The 20661-nt window shown below is 40.7% G+C and overlaps 2 protein-coding genes across 5 annotated transcripts in view; both read right to left on the bottom strand.

The window, feature by feature from the left end:
- Window positions 1-20661, bottom strand: part of LOC127583920 (cell surface hyaluronidase-like) — a 120309-nt gene that overhangs the window by 41476 nt on the left and 58172 nt on the right. For all 4 annotated transcript variants that reach the window (XM_052040343.1, XM_052040342.1, XM_052040344.1 and 1 more), the window contains 5 exons: window positions 13241-13310; window positions 10351-10479; window positions 8315-8400; window positions 1289-1420; window positions 956-991 (listed from right to left, as the gene is read on the bottom strand). In XM_052040343.1, the coding sequence (XP_051896303.1) occupies window positions 956-991; window positions 1289-1420; window positions 8315-8400; window positions 10351-10479; window positions 13241-13310 (453 nt within the window). The remainder of the gene's footprint in view (window positions 1-955; window positions 992-1288; window positions 1421-8314; window positions 8401-10350; window positions 10480-13240; window positions 13311-20661) is intronic.
- Window positions 1-20661, bottom strand: part of cemip (cell migration inducing hyaluronidase 1) — a 220155-nt gene that overhangs the window by 169697 nt on the left and 29797 nt on the right.

The following is a 20661-nucleotide window of genomic DNA, read 5'->3' as shown; positions in this document are numbered from 1 at the left end:
GCCAGGTTCCTCTAGCATTTTGTGTGTGGGGCACATAAAATATATTATCTTGTGAATTATTCCTTTGTGTTATGGACACGGTTTATCTTGGCAAGGGATGCTTTGAAGATTACTTAAGTGGTAGAAAAACAATGGGAGAGAGTACCAGAGTACAACAAAACACTTGCAAGAGGCGAGCTTAGTGGGGACTAAAGTATGAGAACCGGTGTGGTTTTGACCTTGGCCAACAGATGGGCCAAATCAAATTGACAAAGACAACCCCAGTAACACACAGAGTTACTGATTTTCAGGTTTTCAGTTGTTCTATATTTTTATGCCCTTCAAGGCATAACTGCAGGATTTATGTTGGGATTAAGGTTTCATCGTTTCTATTCTACCTACTTTTCTTATACAAAGAATGTAAAATATCCAATTCTTGCCAGTTTTGAATAAAGTTCAGCAATTATATAAAACATGTTACATTTATAAAATATTAAATTTTACACTGCGCTCTTGCCAACTTTTTCTACTGGAAATTACTAATCACAGTTACAATAACCCTTCAGAGTAACTATGACACTTTTTAAATCACCCTGAACAAGTGCATGTATTTGCGAGCATTTTTCATTTTAAATAGGGATGAAATTTTAAAATTTCATAATGGGATTAAATGATTCTTAGAGATCCAGTTCACTTAATCCCTGGCCTCAAAACCAACCTCAAAGACCATCTAAAACCAGAAAATGTTGGAAATATTCAGCTAGTCAGGCAGCATCTGTGGAGAAAGAACCACTTAACATTCCAAGTCAATAACCTATCATCAGAACTGGAAGTACCATGATTTTGACTCTGTCGGTAGGGGAAATTGATAAGCATTGTTTCTGCAAGTTAAGGTTTTGATTTTAACCCAAAATAATTTGATCTGGTAAGATGGTCACCGAGAAAGACATTCATAAAGTTAGAAAATCAAAATTACCTTGCTAGAGTCAGACCTATCCCATTATCAGAGAACCTATAAAAGCAAAAAGAATGCATTCACATTCAAGAATCATGCATCTGACATTTTACAGTAAGAAACTACATCAAATCCTTTGTGAAATATAGGTACAGTAATGATCAGCATATTGTTTTGTACAGCCATAGCAACTGGTTGTGCATTATATCTTCGGTACTATATATGCAATAATCAGCAGTGGAACCTCTACCTAAGTGGCTGATAGCCACTGTCTCTAATAATTCATTCAGTGCTTCCATAGATTAAAGGTGTTTCCTATTACAAAGATATTTTCCAACTTTTGACAGAACTTACCCAGAGTTGCGGAATATAATGTCTCCCCCTCTAGCCCAAGCTCCGTGGTCATTGTTTTTAAAGGCTATAAGACCATCAATAACAGCAGGAACACGTGGCTGTCTTGGGTCAGCATTCTGATGTGGTCGAAACCTATGTCAAAGATACAAAACAGAAGTGTTGATTCTGTCATAGTCCTATGAGAAATAGAGTCTTAGAAACAGAAGGTTGACGCTCAAGCCCAAAGAATTAATAGAGATCAGAAGCCAAGAATCAGCAGGAACAGAAGGCTTAATATGACAGTTTTAAATATTAATGAATTATTAATCCTTCGTTATCAGTTGGGCATAAGAAAAATATTTAGAGCCACAAATAAAGCAAAAAGGAATAAATATTTTCACGTTACAAGATTTCAACCAAATCAATTAAGCAAGCATTTAATATCAGTGCATTTCATCTCAAACACACATGCAGCAAAATGTACATTTCAAGTAACATGGAGTTTAAAAATATTAAAAATGATAGTTGAATGGGAGACAAGATCAGCTCTTCTTGCTGCATATGGAGCATGTTATAACAATATCCAATGGCTGTTACTAGAAATAGATGCCAGAATTGAGAAAATTATACAATAGCTTACACTTGTCATTGATTACAAGTGAACTCACAATTTTCATTTAAGCTACACAACAGCAGATATATCTATCTGTACTTCGGTGTATGCAGCTGTATATCATTATAGCAATTCAGTTTCTCCAATATTGCTGCAACATATTCCAATAAAGCATGAAGAATTTTAAAGCAAAATGATTTCTTCTTACTTGGTATCAGCCCCGACTCAGTGGAAGCAGTCAGAATCAAAGATTGCATGTTTGTTGCATAGAAATTGGAACACAAAGCACATATTTTTTGTGCACTATATGACTCAACTTCAATGCAAAAAAAAATCAATTGCAAAGAAAAAAATTAGGAATTTACTGCAAGTTTGAAAAAGTCCAGTTTTCCTTTTGGATCTTCCATGCATCTGATGCAGTGATGCACAGAGACTTCTGGGCACACTCAGTAGCATCCAGCAGGGTGCAATGAGAGTCTGGATGCCAGCTTCCAGGACTTATTTTAACACATGTGCAACCCTTGGCAACCATGCAGTTACTAATCAGAAGTCAGCTTTCCTAGCATCCAATTAGATCTTACTAGGCTCTACCTTACACCACCAGTCAAACACTTCACCAGTCCTATTCCCTTGACTACTGACCCAATCTCTCCCAATTGCCAATTTGCCAATGCCTCCAGCAAAGCACAACTCCACTACCCCGCTGCTGCACTCTCCCTCACACATCGCAATACATCTAATGGCTTCCTGGTCCAACCTTCATGACGAACTCCCAGTTGACAACCCTGTCTTGATCCCAGCGAATGACTTTGTTTCCTCTTTCCTATTTTTAGTATCAACTCACTGAGCATCAATCCCAACGCTGACCTCCACCATTAATCCCAGAGTCTTATCTCCCTTTTAGTAGTATTTGGTGGTCCCCAATGCCAAAATAAAAACACTGTCCTGCAGTTGACCCCACTTGGATAGAGTGAAGGAGCTGTCCAAATTGGCAAAAAAAGCAAAAATCCGCTGAGTGAAATCATTCCCTACCAATTACTAACAGCCACATCTACCAGAAATCTTATTGTTGGAAAGTAATCAGCCACCCCTTTCCCAGAAGGAAAAGACTAAGAATAAGCATCAAAGCCCATTAGTGAACATAACCTACATAATTTCTCCCAAAATAATGCTTACATGAAATTTGTTTCATGCACTTTAAAATGCTTCAAGCATTTCAAAAATCAATGCTTATAAATTGGACTCATTTGCATTGAGGCTTTACATGCAATTTTTCCAGGGTTGGACCATGCTAGCAATCATTTCTAGATCAAGCAGTACCCATCAAGAAACTAACCCAAGCATTTCTGTGCACAATTGAACTTACAGCTGATGTTTGTCCATCACCAGTCATGTAGCCAACTATGTAATAGGTCAAGCAGCACAGCTTTCCTCCACTACTGGTAGAAATGAGAGCTTTTGTGGGAGCCAATGACCCTTGTTATTCACTCAAACAAAATTAGGATCATAGAACAGAGAAATAAGATGGCACTTAAAAATGGTCTGCACTGTCATTTCTATGTCACAACGCCAGTGTCTCTCCTGCATAGTGGAAGAATTACTCAACAGTATCTGTAGAGGGAAAAATGGACAGTCGATGTTTTGGGTTGAGACCCTTCATCCGGAACTGAAAGAGTAGAGGGTATAAAGAGGTGGGGGGGGGGGGGGCGAGCTGGCAAGCGATAGGTGGATCCAGGTGAAGGAGGGGGAATGATTGGCAGAAGGAATCAGGTGAGGGAGGAAACAGTGGATAAAGCGACAGAGGCAGAGAGGTGATAGGTGGAGGCAACAAAAGGCTGCAGATTGTGGAATCTGATAAGATAACCATATAAAGGAGGTGCAGAGAGCAGATGGGAACAAATGGAGCTCCCGACTGCAAGCCATTTTAATTCTTCCCATTCACACACTGACCTGTCTGTCCTCTACTTCCTCCACCGCCAGAGTGAGGCCAAATGCAAACTAGAATCTCCTAACCACCTGGGTAGTCTACAACCCAACGGCATGATCATAGAGCCCCAATTTCAGGTAACTTGCTCCCCCTGACCCTCTTTCTCCTTTGGATCTATCCAGGTCCTTTCACACACACCCTTCTCTCCCAAACCCCACCCATCCCCCTACCTATTGTGGTCTTTCCCCTCTCCCACCTCCCATCACCCACATATTCCTCCCACTGGGTCCCCTCCCTGCACTGTTCCCACCTGCCCATCCCATCTCCCTTAGTTGTCTCCTCTTCACCTTCCTTTCTTATCTGATTCCATCATCTGCAGACCTTCGTTGCCTCCACCTATCACCTCTAAGCCTCTGTCACTATCTCCACCCTTCCCTCCCCCACCTAACTCCTTCTGTCAATCAACCCTTTCTCACCTGGATCCTCCAGCTCTTCCCCACTCTTTCCCTTCACCACTTCATACTGGCCATCTCCCCTCTATTTTTCAGTCCAGTTAAAGGGTCTTGACCGGAAGCCTTGACTGTCCATTTCCCTCTACAGATGCTGCCTGACCCACTGAGTTCCTCCAAGTGCTTGTTTTTGCTCCATATTTCAGCATCTGCAGGCTCTTGTGTCTCCAATCAACAGTGCTCACTTCACTGAAAAAAATTTGAATTCCATACTGTGATCATTATTCCTCTACAGCTGGCAGCTCACTGCATAGTGTATTAAGACAAGAGGGCTCTGAGTCCCTGCTCCCCTCCATAGTAGCCTTTTACTACTGCTGTACCTTGGCTGGCATGCCATGCTCTGCACTGTCAACTTTCCTTCCCAGGTGGTCAGCACAGTAATGACGTAGCAGCTGCCAGTTTGACATGCAGCTCCCAATAGGAATCAGTTAGATCCTGTTTCAGGGCATGATTCTGTTCACTGAATGACAAATTGCTGTCTTATGTACTTTTGCCCAATTTTGCAAACTTGTTGGGAGTCCCAAATGGGCTTTAGCAAAAAAAGGATGGGTTAGACCAGTAAGCTTTATTATTCGGAATGGCAACTATTTCCAATCTAACAATAATCATATAATTCTTTACCCTTAAATGTTACTGTCCATGGGCATAATTTCCTCAAAGCTAATTATTCTTGCAAATGCATCTGGCAGAGGAAATTCTAGGCCTACATATTTATCAATATTATTGATATTATGGAGTTATACAGGACAGAAACAGGCCCTTTAGCCCAACTCATCCATGTCGATCTAGGTACCCACCTGAACCAGTCCCATTTGCCTGCATTTGGCCCATATGCCTTTAATCATTTCCTATCCATGAACCTCTCCAAATGTCTTTTAAATGTTGTAATTGTACCTGCCTCCATCTCTTCCTCAGGCAGCTTGTTCCATATACTCACCCTTTGTGTGAAATTCTCCTCCCTCAGGTCACCTTTAACTCTTTTCTTTCTTACCTTAAACCCATACCCCCTAGTTTCAGATTCCCCTACTCTGAGGAAAAAGACTGACCATCCACCTTATTCATGCCCTTCATGATTTTATAAACCTCTAGGTGGTCACCTTTCAGACCTCCTTCACCCCAGGGAAAAACAATCCCAGTCTATCCAGTCTTTCCTCAACTCAAGCCCCTTAGTCCTGGCAACATCCTTGTGAATCTTTTCGGAACCCTCTCTAGCTTAATCACATCCTTCCTAGTTGTGTGGTGACCAGACTGTACACAATATTCCAGGTGCGGTCTCACCAATGTCCTATACAGCTGTAACACGACAATATCCAGTACAGCTGTAAATGCATTGTCTAATGAAGGCAAGTATGCCATTCACCTTCTTCATCATTTTGTCACTACTTTCAAGGAACTATGTATTTGTACCCCTAGGTCTCTCTATTCCACAACACTCCCCAGAGCCCTGTCATTTACTATGGCAAGTTCTGCCCTGTTTAACTTTCCCAAAACGTATCACATCGTAATTGTCTGAGTTAAATTCCATCTGCCCATTCCTTTGCCTACTTTCCCAGTTGACCTTGGATCCTGTTTGTAACCTTAGACAATCTTCTTCACTGCCCACCACACCAGTTTTGGTGTCACCTGCAAATTTATTAATCATGCCACCCACATTCTCATCCAAATCGTTAACATTGATGACAACCAGTGGGGGACCCCCAACATCTGCAGTACACCTCTGGTCACAGGCCTCCAAACTGAAAAACAACCCTCTGACTCCTTCCATCAAGTCAATTTTGTATCCAAATAGCTAGCTCACCTTGGATTTCACGTGATCTCACCCTCCAAACCAGTCTACCATGCAGGACCTTGGCAAAATCTTGCTAAAGTTCATGTAAACAGTGTCTACTCTCCTGCCCTTGTCGATACTCTTGGTCACTTCTTCAAAAAAAAACTCAATGAAATTCGAGAGACATAATTTCCAATGCATAAAGCCATGCTGACTATCCCTAATCAATCCTGCATCTCAGAATCCCCTCCAGCAACTTACCCACTACTGACATTAGGCTCAAGGGCTTCTAGTTCCCTGGCTTGCCCTTCTTAAGTAAAGGCACAACATCAGCCATCTTTCAGTACTTCACCCATGGCTAAGGAAGATACAAAAATCTCTGCCAGGGCTCCAGCAATTTCTTCCCTTGTTTCCCACGACATCCTAGGTACACTTGGCCCAACCCCAGGGATTTATACACCTTGAAGCATCAAGACTGTCACACATCTTTTGCAATATTGATACACGTTTCAGGACATCACTGTTTCTTCCCCAAATTGCCTAGCTTCCATGAGCTTCTCCAGGGTCCACACGTAGACAAAAACATTGACCATAAGGGAACCATTCTTTCCCTAGTTACCCTTTTGCTCTTCCAAATGGTTACATCTTTAAGATTTGCAAAGCTCAGACTCAAGCTGGAATCACAAATGATCTTTAAACTTGCAAACAGAATGGAATTTGTAAATTCCATTATCAAATCACCAAGTTTAGAATTTGATCAAAAAGGGGGAATAAATCAAAGGAGGACTAAAAACAAGAGAATAATATTTTGCAAGCCTCAGGCAGCATAGTGCAGGGGGTAGTGCTCCAGTGACCCAGGTTCAATCATGACATCTCCCTGTAACTGTGGGATTCCTCTGGGTGTTCTTTTCCCTCCCACATCCCTTAGATGTGCTGGTTGGTAGACCTTAGACAACTTATCCTAATATTCCTATTGTAGGTGGATGGTAAGAGAATAGGTGGGGGGTGGTGTGGGGGGGGGGGGGTTCTGGAGAGTTGATGGGGATGTGACAGAATAGGTTAGAGGGAAATAAGCATAGGAATCAGATCAACAGGATTGCTATAACAGCCTGCAGAGAGGTAATGTCTTTCTTCTGTCATGAGAAATAGGAAATGAGGTTCCATATCTAATACTGATAAACTGAACCCTGAGTAGGTAATGATAACATGGTCCTTGAAAAGAAAAAAAAAATCACACTGCAAAATTGCAGGAATGGTAACACCTGATATTAATACTTCTTCCAGAAATTATGAAAAATATTTGTATTCCTGGTTTCAGTCTTTACAAACACCTATTGCAAGCATACTCATGTATTTATTTTGTAATTTAGAGTAATTTTATGTCTTTGCACTGTACTGCTGCTGCAAAACAACAAATTTGATGTCATAAGACAGTGATAGTAAATCTGATTCTGATTTTGGAACACAACCCCAAAAGAAAAAAAAAGGAAATAAAAGACTAACTATTTGCATAATGTGGCAGGCAGTGCTGAAGCCTCACAACTCCAGAGACCCAGGCTCAATCTGGACATCTGGTGCTCACTGATGGAATTTAAGCACTGTGCCCATGACCCCCTGACCAAGTGATGCTCTGGTTTCCTCCCACATCCCAAAGACACACTGATGGTAGCTTAATTAACTACTGTGAGTCACCCATCGACACCACCTACCTAGACTTGGGGTATCTAAGAGATAATAGGTAACAGGGAGAAACTATGGAATTTAAGGGATTGCTCTGACAGCTAGGATAGACGTGATAGGTCAAGTGACCTCCTATCATGCCTTAAGGAAATATGAAAGTCTTAAAAAAAATAAGAATCCACATAGTTTGAATTTGAACACAAGCTCAAATTCAAACTATGTGGATTTATTTTTATTAGAATAAAATTTAGCACAAATTTTTTTTCACCCGATTATTAAATTGGGGGGGAAAGTTAACATGGAAAGCCCTTCACATCGAAGTAAATCAATTTCCCAAAAATAGTTAGAGAAACAAGAGAATGCAAAAAAAAAACAAATTGCTGGGGGAACTCAGTGGTTCATGCAGATCTGTGGAGGCAAAAGGAACCTGTCCTGATGCAGGGTCTCGGTCTGAAATGTTGACTACCTCTTTGCCTCCATAGATGCTGCCTGACCCACCAAGTTCTGCCAGCAGCTTGTTTTTTGCTCCCAAAATATTTAATTCTGCTACCTTGCAAAATCTATTGCAAGAACTTCACGGGGATCATTGTCATTGCACTTGGTTGTCTTCACTCCATTGTCAATAAAGAGTCCAGCCTGGGGAAAAGAAGAGCAGAAATCAATCAGTCGCTGGATATATTAATCCCAACATTGCAGCCTGGCTCTCATAAAAAGGGTAAAACACACATTAGCAATACCTGGAAGAATTAAGAATTACAGAAACTCCCTTAAGTGGATTGGGCATTTGAAGAATGATAAATCCATGGCAAGTGTCAACGTGAATTGACTGGCTAGCAGGAAATAAGCACAAAAGAGCCTTTTCCTGATTGGATAGATGTAATAAGCATGGTGCCAGGGCCACAATGTTTTACAATTTATATAAATGACTTGGATAAAAGGCACCAAAAGTTCAATTTGCTGATGACACAAAGATATTGTGCAGCAGATGCAAAACAATTACAAGGGATGTATACAGGTTAGGTTTTCTAGCAAATTAATTATAATTTGGGAAAATGTGAAACTGACCATTTTGGCAAGAAAAATGGAAAAGTAAAATTTTATCTAAATAATGAGAGACTACAGAGTTCTGAAATACAGAGATATGGGTGTTTGTTCATGATTTTCAAAGGGCAAGAATGCAAGTAAGTGAGATAGCTAACAGAATGTTATCATTTATTGCTAGGGGAAAATGAGCTAGACAGCACCTCAAAGCCTCCCCCTGCAGGGTATGTGAATGTCTCTTGATACGTCTACCCACTCAAACATGGAACAGCACACTAGGGTCATCAGCAGAGATGCCCCATCCTTGAAAACTACAGGCAAGCCACAGAGGACTTCTGCTCAAATTTTGAAAACACCCTGGCTCATTTAACAAACTGAGACAAGACAATCCTCCTGGGTAACCTCAATACCAGGATTGGAAAAGACAACCCCGTTGCAAGGCACGACTTACGAGGAAGGAGTAGGGAAAGCTCACTCCAAAAGGATCCTAAATTCACCTGGCCCAAAGCAGCTAAGGCAACAGAGATGTGGCCAGAAGAAAAAAAAAACAACTTTGACGCTCCCAAGAACCCCACCAAAGGTGACTCTTCTCAGACAATCTGAAGACCCCCAAACAGGAGCTGCAAAGCATCCACTTTAACACTCACAGGCTACTGATTACAGTAATCCGTCCTCTCCTATACACTTCTGATACATGAATTACCTGTAGAAGACACCTCAAAACATTGGAGAGATACCACCAACACAGTCTCCGCAAAATCATCCAAATGCAATTGCATAAGTGAACCTATGCTAACATCCTCTTCCAAGCCAATGTCCCCAGCAGAGGATCTAATTACAGTCCTATGGTTACAGAGGGGGTGGAGGAATTATGTGGAACTGGCACATAGGAAGAGTTCAGGTCAGCATAGATCAGCCATGATCATATTGAATGGTGGAGCAGGCTTGAGGGGCCTGGTGGTTACTCTCCATATACTATTTTCTTTTGTTCTTGATTGAATGTCAGACTCCTGAAACAGATATTCTCAGCTCCATCATTGGGTGAGATTACTAGATGGACAGAGGAAACGGTTCAAGGATGTTCTCAAAGCGTCCTCAGCTTTGAGAACATCCTTGACATCCCCATTGACACATGGGACTCTCTGGTGCATGATTACCCAAAATGGAGAAGCAACATTCAGTATGGTATGAAGAGCCTAGAGTCCTCGAGCACACAAACGTTCAGCATAAATGGTAGAAGAAATGTTCTCCTCCCAAACTGCCCACTCATCTCATTAAGCACCTCTTGCCACACCAGTAGCAAAGTTGAAAAAATCTGCAGATCCCACACTGGCCTCAGTCATCTCAGAACTGGAGGAGGATTGCCTAAGAAGAAATTTTGGGTCGAAATCTAAATCTAGGCATAGAATACATAAGTAGATCTTCAATCTACATTTTAAATAGCCCAAAACAATTGTTAGTGTTGGAAATCTTACTTTAAAACAAGTAGTCCAAGTATAAAATAATTCATTGTAAAGTGCTCTTATTGAGGCAGAGTATGCATACCTTGAAGTTGGAATGTACTCTGTTGTTATAAAATATTCCCAAGGGAGTAAACTCTGATTGGCCCTCTGGAAATTTACCCACAGATTCTCCTGTAGGGGCACGGTGGAAAATATACCATACCCCCACATCCTGGGAGAGTAGAGAATAAACAAGAAATGTTAAAACGAGACGATGCACAATGTTTTTTGAAAGAATAATCTGAGCACAAAGTTTTTCATAGGAATATTTAATTACAAAACTGGTCTATGCATTTAAATGAATTGTTCAGACATCCCAGAGGAGAATTAATTTAAAATAAGTTTTGAGGTTAATCATTGATGTTTGTAAACTGGGACTATGGGATCTGGGTACTACTTGCAATTCCATTTATTGTTATCCCATAATTGCCCTTGAGAAGGTAGTGGTGAGCTTCCTCCTGAATCACTATAATCCTTAAAATAAAAAATAAAATTACTGGAAATACTCAGCAGGTCAAGCAGCATAAATTAACATTTCAGGTCAAAATCTCATCACTTCTGAGTTCTACTTGAGTAGATCTGTTCAAGAGGCCCAACATAATCTTGCAGAAGAACACATCTCCCACCTGGGCACATTGCAGCCTTTGAGACTCCAAATCAAATGTTACAATTTCAGGTAACCTGCCTTCTGTCTGTACCGGAACTGCCCAGTTCAACTGCAATATTAACTCAGTTATTCTCTCTCCAGAGGCATTGCCCAATTTCCAACATTTTCCTTTTGGTCTCTGCAACAGCTTTGGCCTCCATTTTATAGCTTTTACAGGTTCCCTTTGTGTTTCCTTTCTCTGACTGCCAGCATTAGTTTATCAACCAGACAGCTTTGTTAACAACATACCACTATGGCAACTCTGGCCTCACCCTATATTTCCTTTCTCCTATCCATCCCTCCCACACCTTCCCTGTGCCTTCTAAGTGTTTTTTTCCACCCCCCCCCCCCAACTTTTCCAGTTATTTCAGTCTGAGCTGAAATATTAACTGTTTCTCTTTACTCAGATGCTGCCTTACCAGATGGGTGTTTCAAGCATTCTGTTTTAATTCAGATGTATGCAGACATTCTCCCTCACTCCCTGCACCCCCACACCCCACTCAGCAACTGCCCCATAAAAGATATTGCCATAAAATTTGACTAACCTAACAGCTTTTAGGGTAATTTTTCAGATGCCAGCCGACAAATCCCAATTCAAAACTTGCCCTGGCAAGATCATTTCATAACCCTAAAATCGAGTAAGTACCTTACTATTTTAAGCCTGTACACTTTTGCTTGGGAATTGTTTCCTTTTGTAGCCTTCAGACCAATTAACTGTGTTAACCATCCTGGCAATAACAGTATTTGACACCAGCACCTTATTTACTTGGCAAGAATGAAAAGGTGACTGGGAATCTTAACTAATTCTCAGAAACAGGTAGGCCAGCTATGAAAGCAATTGTTTGGAACAAATTAATCCTCATCAAAGATCAATTGCAGCTCATGAAGTAGGTGTTGCATCTCGGAGTCAGGATTCAGCACAAAAATCTCAAGTTGACAGTGAATTGCAGAACTGACAGGGAGTTGTATTTTGGCCAATGGCCACATGGATGAATTTGAAGAAGAAGAAGAGTTCTCCACTGACCAGCACTCATCCAAGATCAATAAATTAGCTACTCCCATCTCTGGTGAGTCTGTTCTTCTCATAGAACAAGACATACCATGGGTTGTGATAGAGATCTGGTACGTTGTCTGTAAGGAATGAATTTGTGAATACGACCACGTCAGCTTGTTGTGAGACTGGTCAGTGGCACAGCTCTCCCCAGATGTTTGTGAGGAGGTCTTTATAAAATCTATTGGGCTGGGAGGATTTGCTGTATCTGAATTTAATGCCCAAGTCAATGCCAAGTGGTCCATCCAATTTTCCTCCAGGGGTACGGTGATGTAGCAGTTAGTGCTGCTGCCTCAGTTCTGGGAACCTAGGCTCCATTCTGTCCTTGGAGGATGTCTATGTGGAGTTTACACATTCTCTCCATGAGTTTCATCTGGGCTTCTAGTTTCTAGTCATGCCCCAAAAATATGGTGGTAGGTTAAGTGGCTATTGTAAATTAACGGCAAATAGAATCAAAGGAAAGTTGAAAGGCATGTTGGAGAGAGAATAATTTGAAGGGGTAGGAAATAAGGGGGCAGAATGTGACTAATTGCTCCCAGGGAAATAGCAAGGATGTGTTGGGCCACCTCTGTGTCATTATGAGTACAAGAACATACATTAAGTTTGAATATAGCAGTAATGGTGGAACCTAGTGACTTACTAGGCCACTTCAAATGGCATTTAAGAGTCAACCACCTGGGATGTGTCTGGAGTCACCTGTAGATCAAGCCCAGGATGACAGATTTCCTCCCCTCAAGGACATTAGTGAACCAGATGTTTTTTTATGACAATCCAATAATTTTCATGGTCATCATTATTAAGACTTTTTTTTACAAATTCCATTTTATCAAGAAATTTAAATTCAATAACTGCCTTGGTGGCATTTTCCTTCTGATTGTTATCCATAATCTCTGAATTACTAGTCTAGTGATTTAACAAGTGTGCCACCACCATTCCCATGTGGGGACATACTGATCAGAAGAGACCCACAAATTGGGGCACAATGGCATTCTTGGTGATCTTGTTTTCCGAAAGATTTTTACCAAAATAGAGAGCCAACTACATATACTACAAATTTAATTCTCTTCATGTAAAAACAGCCTGTTTAACAAGTGGGCTAATGTTACAAAAACAAAAAACCAGCTGTCTATCAGATTCAGAAACTGCCAGGTCATTCTCTCCTACTTAACCCTGCTTTTATAATTAGCCTTCCAAAAACTGGTTTTAAGTCAACTAGGTATCTAGGTATTGCCTCACCTGAGCACCAGCAGCTGCATTGTTGATGAGATGGTTGTTCGGATTGGAGATCCAGAATGTTGTGACAGCCCTGTAAATTAACATTCCACTTTAGTGGCGACACAGTATCCAATACAGCCAATAGTAAATTTCCTCTTAAAACTTGCAAGAGTAATTTATTAAAGGAGTTTTATATTTGAACTCAATCTTATGCCACTTGTGTTTGAGCAAGATCCAAGTTTTCGCTAGGCCAATGCTTATTAGAATAGTCAATTTTGTTGGACATGAACCCAAAAGTGCTTTAAATATTTCAGAAAGGTGACAATAAATAAGTGTCATTACTTTTTTTAAACCCAACAGTATGGCTGTGGTGGCAGGGGGTGGAAATAAGGGGAGGGCTATTTGCCTGGGATGTGGGGATAATTGGTTATAGGAAAAATTAATGAGGGAAAATGGGATTGCTGTGTGAACTGGCCTAGACTCAATGGGCTGAACAGGCTTACTTCTATGTTGTGAGGAAATATGGAAATAAAAATTATAGGTAATATTTATAATCTTCATTATGGAATGGAATAACAACAGCTGTTTATTTTGTTCAGTTTTAGTAGGGACTTTCAAAAATCTATAGTAACTCCACAAAACTCAAGCAAGTAAAATAAGTGGCCAAGATGACACAGTTAGAGCAAATTCTTGAACATTTTCCAATACACTGCATAGACTGGAGAATCAGCCTGTGTTACTTGTAGTCTTGGAGACCTTCTGAAGAAGAAATTAAAATATGACATCCAATAATTTTAGTGTAACATAATGTACATGCAGTACCAAATAGAATTTTGAACTGGAAAACCAGCTGCTGTCTACATTCATTTCAAAATTTGAGATTTTGCTTCAGCATCTGTGTGTAAGACCAAATGAATAGTTTGCAAACTATGTCTGCACCAATTCATTTGCACTATGCAGCCTCCAGACAGTGAAAACTACTCATGCTTGAGTAAACCTTCACTAAATATATGAGTACTGCTTCAACAGTACTTAAAGGATTCAGCCTAAAGAATCTAGTGCTGAGAACCAGCTGCAGGTGGATTCCCTTCAAGTTAGGGACGTATCCCTTGCTCCAGGTTTCCTTTGTGCCCTAACCCAGCACAACCCAGGATACCATCATCCCCCTCCAATCATAATTCACCCTTGACCTTCCAACCTAACTGCAACCTCATTATCCTATCACACATCCCTACACTATTGCACCGACCCTAGATATCATCCACACCCTTGCTCCCATCCTTTCTGCCACCCTCCCTAAACCTATTTTCCTTCATTCAGGAACTACTGACCTGTTAGCCTAACATAGGTGGTAGGGAAAATGCTGGAGTCTACACTGAAGGATGTATTAACAGAACACCTTGAAAAGAATAACTGACTCAGTATGGATTTATGAAAGGAACTTCATATTTAACTAATTTACACGAGTTCTTAGAGGATGTTACTTTTTTCCACTGTACCGCGGTACAAGTGACAATAATAAACCAATACTAGTAGAATAGCTAAGGATGAACTAGAGGAAGAGGCGTATTTTGATGTCAGAGGGCTTTTGATAAGATTTTAAGCACACAGTAATGTACTGATCTGGACTGAAATTGGTTATTAGACAGAAAGCAAAGAGTGGGAATAAACTGATTTTTCCTCAGGTTGGTAGGTTGTGGTTTATTTTATATACAGGAATTGGTGTTTGGGTCCCAACGATTCACAATCTATATCAACAATTTGGATGAGGGGACCAAATATCATAATTCTAAGCTTGCTGATGATACCAAACTAGGTAGGATTGTGAGTAATGAGGATGGAGAGAGACTTCAAAGGAATATGGATGTTGAGTAGGTGGGAAAGACCATGGCAGAACACAATATAATGGTTGAAAAATATGAAGCCTTCTACAACACGTAAAAGCGAGTACTTTTTAAAAAATAGTGAGAAATTGGTTGATGTTGATGTTCAAAGGGGACCTGGGTGTCCTTAAACCATGCAGACTGCAGCAAGTCAGAAAGCAAACAGTATTTCAGCTTTCATTAGGACAGTTTTTGAATGCAGGCGTATCGATGTCATACTGCATTTACCTAGAGCCTTAGTGAGACCAAACAAGAAGTATCATCTAAGAAAAAGATATACTTATCATAAAGGGGGTGCAGAGAAGATTCATTGGATTCCCAAGATGGGTTTGCTGGATGAGGAGAGATTAATAGGCTAGGCTTGTATTCTGTAGAGTTTAGAAGAATGACAGGAAATTTCATTGAAACTTACAAAATTCTTACAGGGCTCCAACAAGCAGGATGCAGGGAAGACACTTTTGCTAGCTGAGGAATCGCGAGCTGGGAATCAGAATAAGGAGCAAGCTGTTTAGGATTGAGATGCAGTGAAATTTCTTCAGAGTGAGGTGAACCTTCGGAATTCTCTATCCAGAGAGCAATCAGTAAGTTCATTCAAGACAGATTGATAGGTCTGTGGATATTAAGGAATCAAGAAAATTGGGCATGGTGTAGAAAAATTAGCCATGATCTTGAAGACTGGCAGAGCAGGCTTGAAAGACTAAACTCCTGTTCGTATTTCTTATGTTCTTGTATTTGCATGCACCTGCTGCCAATTTTCCTCTTCCTGGTAGAGGTTTTGGAAGTGCTAGAGTCAGAGACATACAGACAAAAACATGCCCTTTGGCCCACCGAGTCCACATTGACCAGAAACCACCCATTTACACTAACCCTACATGAATCCCATTTTTATATTCTTCCCACATTCTGATAAACTCCTCCCAGATTCTACACTCACCTACATACTAAGAGCAATTTAGTGGCCAATTTACCTACCAATCCACACATCTTTGGTATGTGGGAGGAAACAGAAGCGCCTGGAGGAAACCCACATGGTCACAGGGAGAACATGCAAACTGCACACAGAAGTAGATAAATGGTACACATTTTGAAGGTGGTGCACACTCCAGCTGCGGTGTGCTGGTGGCGAGGAGGTCACTAATTAAACAGCCTGCTTTGCTCTGGATGATGTTGATTGCTTTAGTACCGTGACTGCAGTCATCCAGCCAGGTAGAAAGTGTTCCATATTAACAGAGGGATGAGAATTGGTCATAATAAAAAAAAGTGTTCCTTGCCCACTTTTGACCAGATTCCATAATACTTAATGAGGTCGGGGTCAATTCTGGGGACTAACAGGTTTACTCCCTCCTACTTGCACACAACTACACTACCATCTCAGGTAAATTTGCCTTGCCAGTGATACTGGATGTAGCCAGGGAATGCAATAGAACAATGTTGCGCCTTGATTTTAAGATAAAATTCTATTATATCTGGCTGTTTTTCCGAATTGTTTGTTTGTGAGATAGCTTGGACACAAGTTCCCTGATATTCAGGAGGAGGACCTTAAGGTTGATTGGGCTGGGAGTGACCTTTGCCATGTCCAACTTTGTTGCCTTCATCAATTATAGTAGTCATGGCTTTTTTTAAAATTTCAGTGTAATGGGTTACCAAATAACCACATTACTTGTTGGGTTATTTCAAAGGGTCAATCAGATCGTTGTGATTGTGGAGTCACAAGTAGACCTGACCAAGTATGGAGAGAAGACTTCCTTCCTGAAGGTGGTAAATTAAGCAGATCTTTGTTTCTTTTTAAGAATGACAACCTAGTGATTTTCTCTCATTACCACAAAGACTAGTAGGCTTTTAGAATTCCAGATTAACCAGAAAATCAAACTCCACGGCTGGTATGCATGATTTAAACACTTCTCTCTGGAGAGTTAGTCCAGGTCTCTGGGTTACTATTCTGGTAATGCCTTTCACTACAGAAAAGAATTTCAAGGCCAATTTAGTCATTGTCTGACATCATCAGAAAGCTTCCCATAAATCAGTTTACACACAATTGCACAATATGCAAGGCTATTAAGGGAAGATCCTGGATAACAATGGAACTTGTGAAAAAAAATCTTCGGAATTTGCTCATGTTATTGGATGTTCATTTGCAGAACATCTTTGCTCAGTCTGCAAGAGTACTCCTAAATTTCCAGTTGCCTGTCACCTCAATTTTCCATCCCAATCTGAACTGTCCGTTTTCATCACTCAATTTATTCTTCACTTTAGAAGCATTCTGCTGTTCAATGTCTTACCATTTCCATTCCATTTATGTGGGTCTGTTCAAGATCATAGGACTGATAAGCAATACACATTAACCATGAATGTACAAAATTCTACCATCACAATTTCTGTATAAACATAAATTTGATCAGTGATTCCTAAATGTAAACAGGCCAGAAATTTCTTCTGTTTACATGCCCAGAAAGATGCACCAACAAGAATTTAAATCACAGGCCGAAAAAAATCCAACTGACCTAAAAACAAAAAATGTTGGAAATATTCAAATGGCAAGACAGCATCTGTGGAGAGAGAAACACAGAGTTAATGTTTCAGGTCAATGCTCTGTTGTCAGACAGAAACAGTTTGTAGGATTTTAGCCTGAATTTGCACTGAAACATTTTATTCTCTCTCCACAGATACTACCTGATCTGCTGTGCATTTTCAGCATTTTTATTTCAGATTTCCAGCATCTGCAGTCTTTTATTTCTCAATTATAGGTACATAGGTTATGACCAAAAATGCAGCAATTCAACCAACTTGAACTTTTTCATGGGCCGAGATAGTTGTAATTTACACATCAGGAAGGAGGAGAATCAGACAACTTCTGGCAATTGCATTTGTCCCAAGGTTCTGTTCAAATTATAACCAGATCTTCATGGATTGCAGGAAGATGTCACGTTAAGAACTGGAAAGCTTCAGTTATAAATTTCTAGCTATAATGGGACAGATTTTGTGGTTGGTAGCTAGAATTGTCAGATTGCTATCAACCTCAGTAAGTATTCCAAACTTCATAAATCCTCACAATGGGCACCTGCAAAAACTACTGGCAGGATTCTTGGTGATTAACCCGTGCACTTCAAAAGGGGTCTTCTGCATTGCAAGGAGCATAAAACACAAGGCTTAGCCAGAAACCTCAAACAGTTTGAGACATTCAGAAATTTGTATTCAAAACTTATTGTTAAAAAAACTTAACCAAAAAAATACTTTAAGCTTTTAAAATACAAGTTACCAGGCCAATAAGATATTTTAAGAGAAGTGCTCAGTAAGATTGACTAAACTAATAAACCCCCTGAAATTCCTAAATTACAAGCCATTCAAGTCAATATCCTTGCAGGGAGGTTTGCTTGTGCTACTCGGAAGGGTTTAAACTGGTGTGGCAGAGGGGTGAATACCTGAGCAGTAGGACAGCAGGCGAGTGATTGAGGAGAGGGTAGAGGTTAGGTCATGCAGTCTAAGAGGAAAATCAGGTAGGACAATGAACATGGTAGGAATGATATTCTGAAGTGCATTTATTTTAATGCAAGGAGTATAATGGACAAGGCAGATGAGCTTACAACCTGCATTAGTACATGGAACTCTGATACTATAACCATTACAGAAATTTGGTTGAAGGAAGAGCAGGACTTGCAGTTCAACATTCCAGGGTATAGATGTTTCAGATGTGACAGTGGGATATAAAAGGAGGTACGGGAGTTGCAATACTATTAAGGAGAATGTCAATGTTGCACTGAGAGGGGACATCTGGAGCACTCATCCAGTGAAGCCGTATGGGTAGAACTCAGGAATAAGATAAAACCGCTATGGTGGGGTTATACTACAGGCCTCCCAATAGCCAACAGGAGCTTGAGGAACAGTGGAAAGGGTGCAGAAAAGATTCACGAGGATGTTACTGGGATAGGAGGCGTCAAGTTACAAGAGACTAGATAGGCTGGGGCTTTTTTCCCTGGAGTGTAGGAGACTGAAGGGTGACCTTAGAGGTCTACAAAATCATGAGGGGCGTAGATAAGGTGGATGGTCAGTTTTTTTCCCCATGGGCAGTGGAGTTTAAAACTAGAGGACGTAGGTTTAAGGTGAAAGGGGAAGATTTAAAAGAGACCCGAGTGGAAACTCCACCTCCCTCTACACACAAGAGGATGGCGGGGACATGGAGTGAGATGCTGTTGAAAGCTGTAGAGGCAGGTACAATTACAGTGTCTAAAAGATATTTAGACAGGTACATGGATAGAAAAGGTTGAGAGGGATATGGGCCAAATGCTGGCAAATGGGACTAGCTCAGATTGACATCTTGATCAGCACGGACAGGTTGGGTCAAAGGGCCCATTTTTGTGCTGTATAACTATGACTCTATATGCAGGCAGATCATGGAAAGATGCAAAAACAGTTATTGTAGTGGGTGATTTTAACGTCCCCAATATTGGCCAGATCTCCTTAGTACTAAGGGCTTAGGTGGGGCAGGATTTATTAGGCGAGTCCAGATGGGTTTCTTGAAAAAATATATAGATAGTCCAACCAGGGATGGGGCCATACTAGACCTTGTATTGGGGAATGAGCCTGGCCAGGTGATCCAAGTTTTAGTGGGGGAGCATTTTGGGAACAGTGACCATACTTCTGTATGTTTTGACATAGTTATGGATAATGATAGACTGGTCCTTGGATGAAAGTGCTAAAATGGGGGAATGTTAATTATAACAGTATTAGACAGGAACTGGAGAAAGTAGACTGGAAGCTGCTGTTTGAGAATAAATCCACATCTGATATGTAGGGATCTTTTAAAGGCCAGTTGGTTAGAGTTTAGGACCAGCATGTTCCTGTGAGGGTGAAACAGAAGGATGGCAAGGTTTGGGAACTTGAGATAACAAGAGATATTAAAAGCTTCGTCAAAAAGAGAAAAGAAGCATATGCAAGTTTTAGGAAGCAGAAATCAAACAACCCCTTGAGGAATACAAAGAAAGCAGTGAAGAACTTAATCAAGAAATTAGGAGAGCCAAAACAGACCACGGAATGTCCTTGGCAAATAGGATTAAGGACAACCTTAAGGCATCTTATATACACACATCATATATATTTGGAGAAAAAGGGTAGCTAGGGAAAGAGCAAGTCCTCTTAAGGACAAAGGAGGGGATTTATGTGTAGAACCAGAGGAAGTGGGTGAGGTCCTTAAGTAAGTACTTCACAAGGAGAAGGATATGGATGATGGTGAAATTAGGGAGAGGCATGTTGATAGTCTGGAGCATCTCAGTATTAAGGCAGTGCAAGGTGTCTTGAAGAACATTAAGGTGGATAAGACCGAGTCCGATGAAATCTAACTCAGGATATGGAAGGAAGCAAGGGAGGAGATGGCTGGGGCCTTTATTTTGCATCCTCTTTGGCCATGGGAAAGGTGTTAAAAGACTGGAGAATAGCCAATGTTGTCCCCTTGTTTGAGGGCAACAGGGACTAACCAGAAAATTAGAGGCCAGTGAGCTTTACATCAGTGGTAGGGAAAGTATTGGAGAAGATTCTTAGGACAGAATTTTAGTTGCATTTGGAAAA

Source organism: Pristis pectinata, chromosome 28 (genome assembly GCF_009764475.1).
Source record: "Pristis pectinata isolate sPriPec2 chromosome 28, sPriPec2.1.pri, whole genome shotgun sequence".
Taxonomy (NCBI): Eukaryota; Metazoa; Chordata; class Chondrichthyes; order Rhinopristiformes; family Pristidae; genus Pristis; species Pristis pectinata.
Note: the sequence above shows the minus strand (reverse complement) of the source record. Positions and strands in the feature narration are given on the sequence as shown.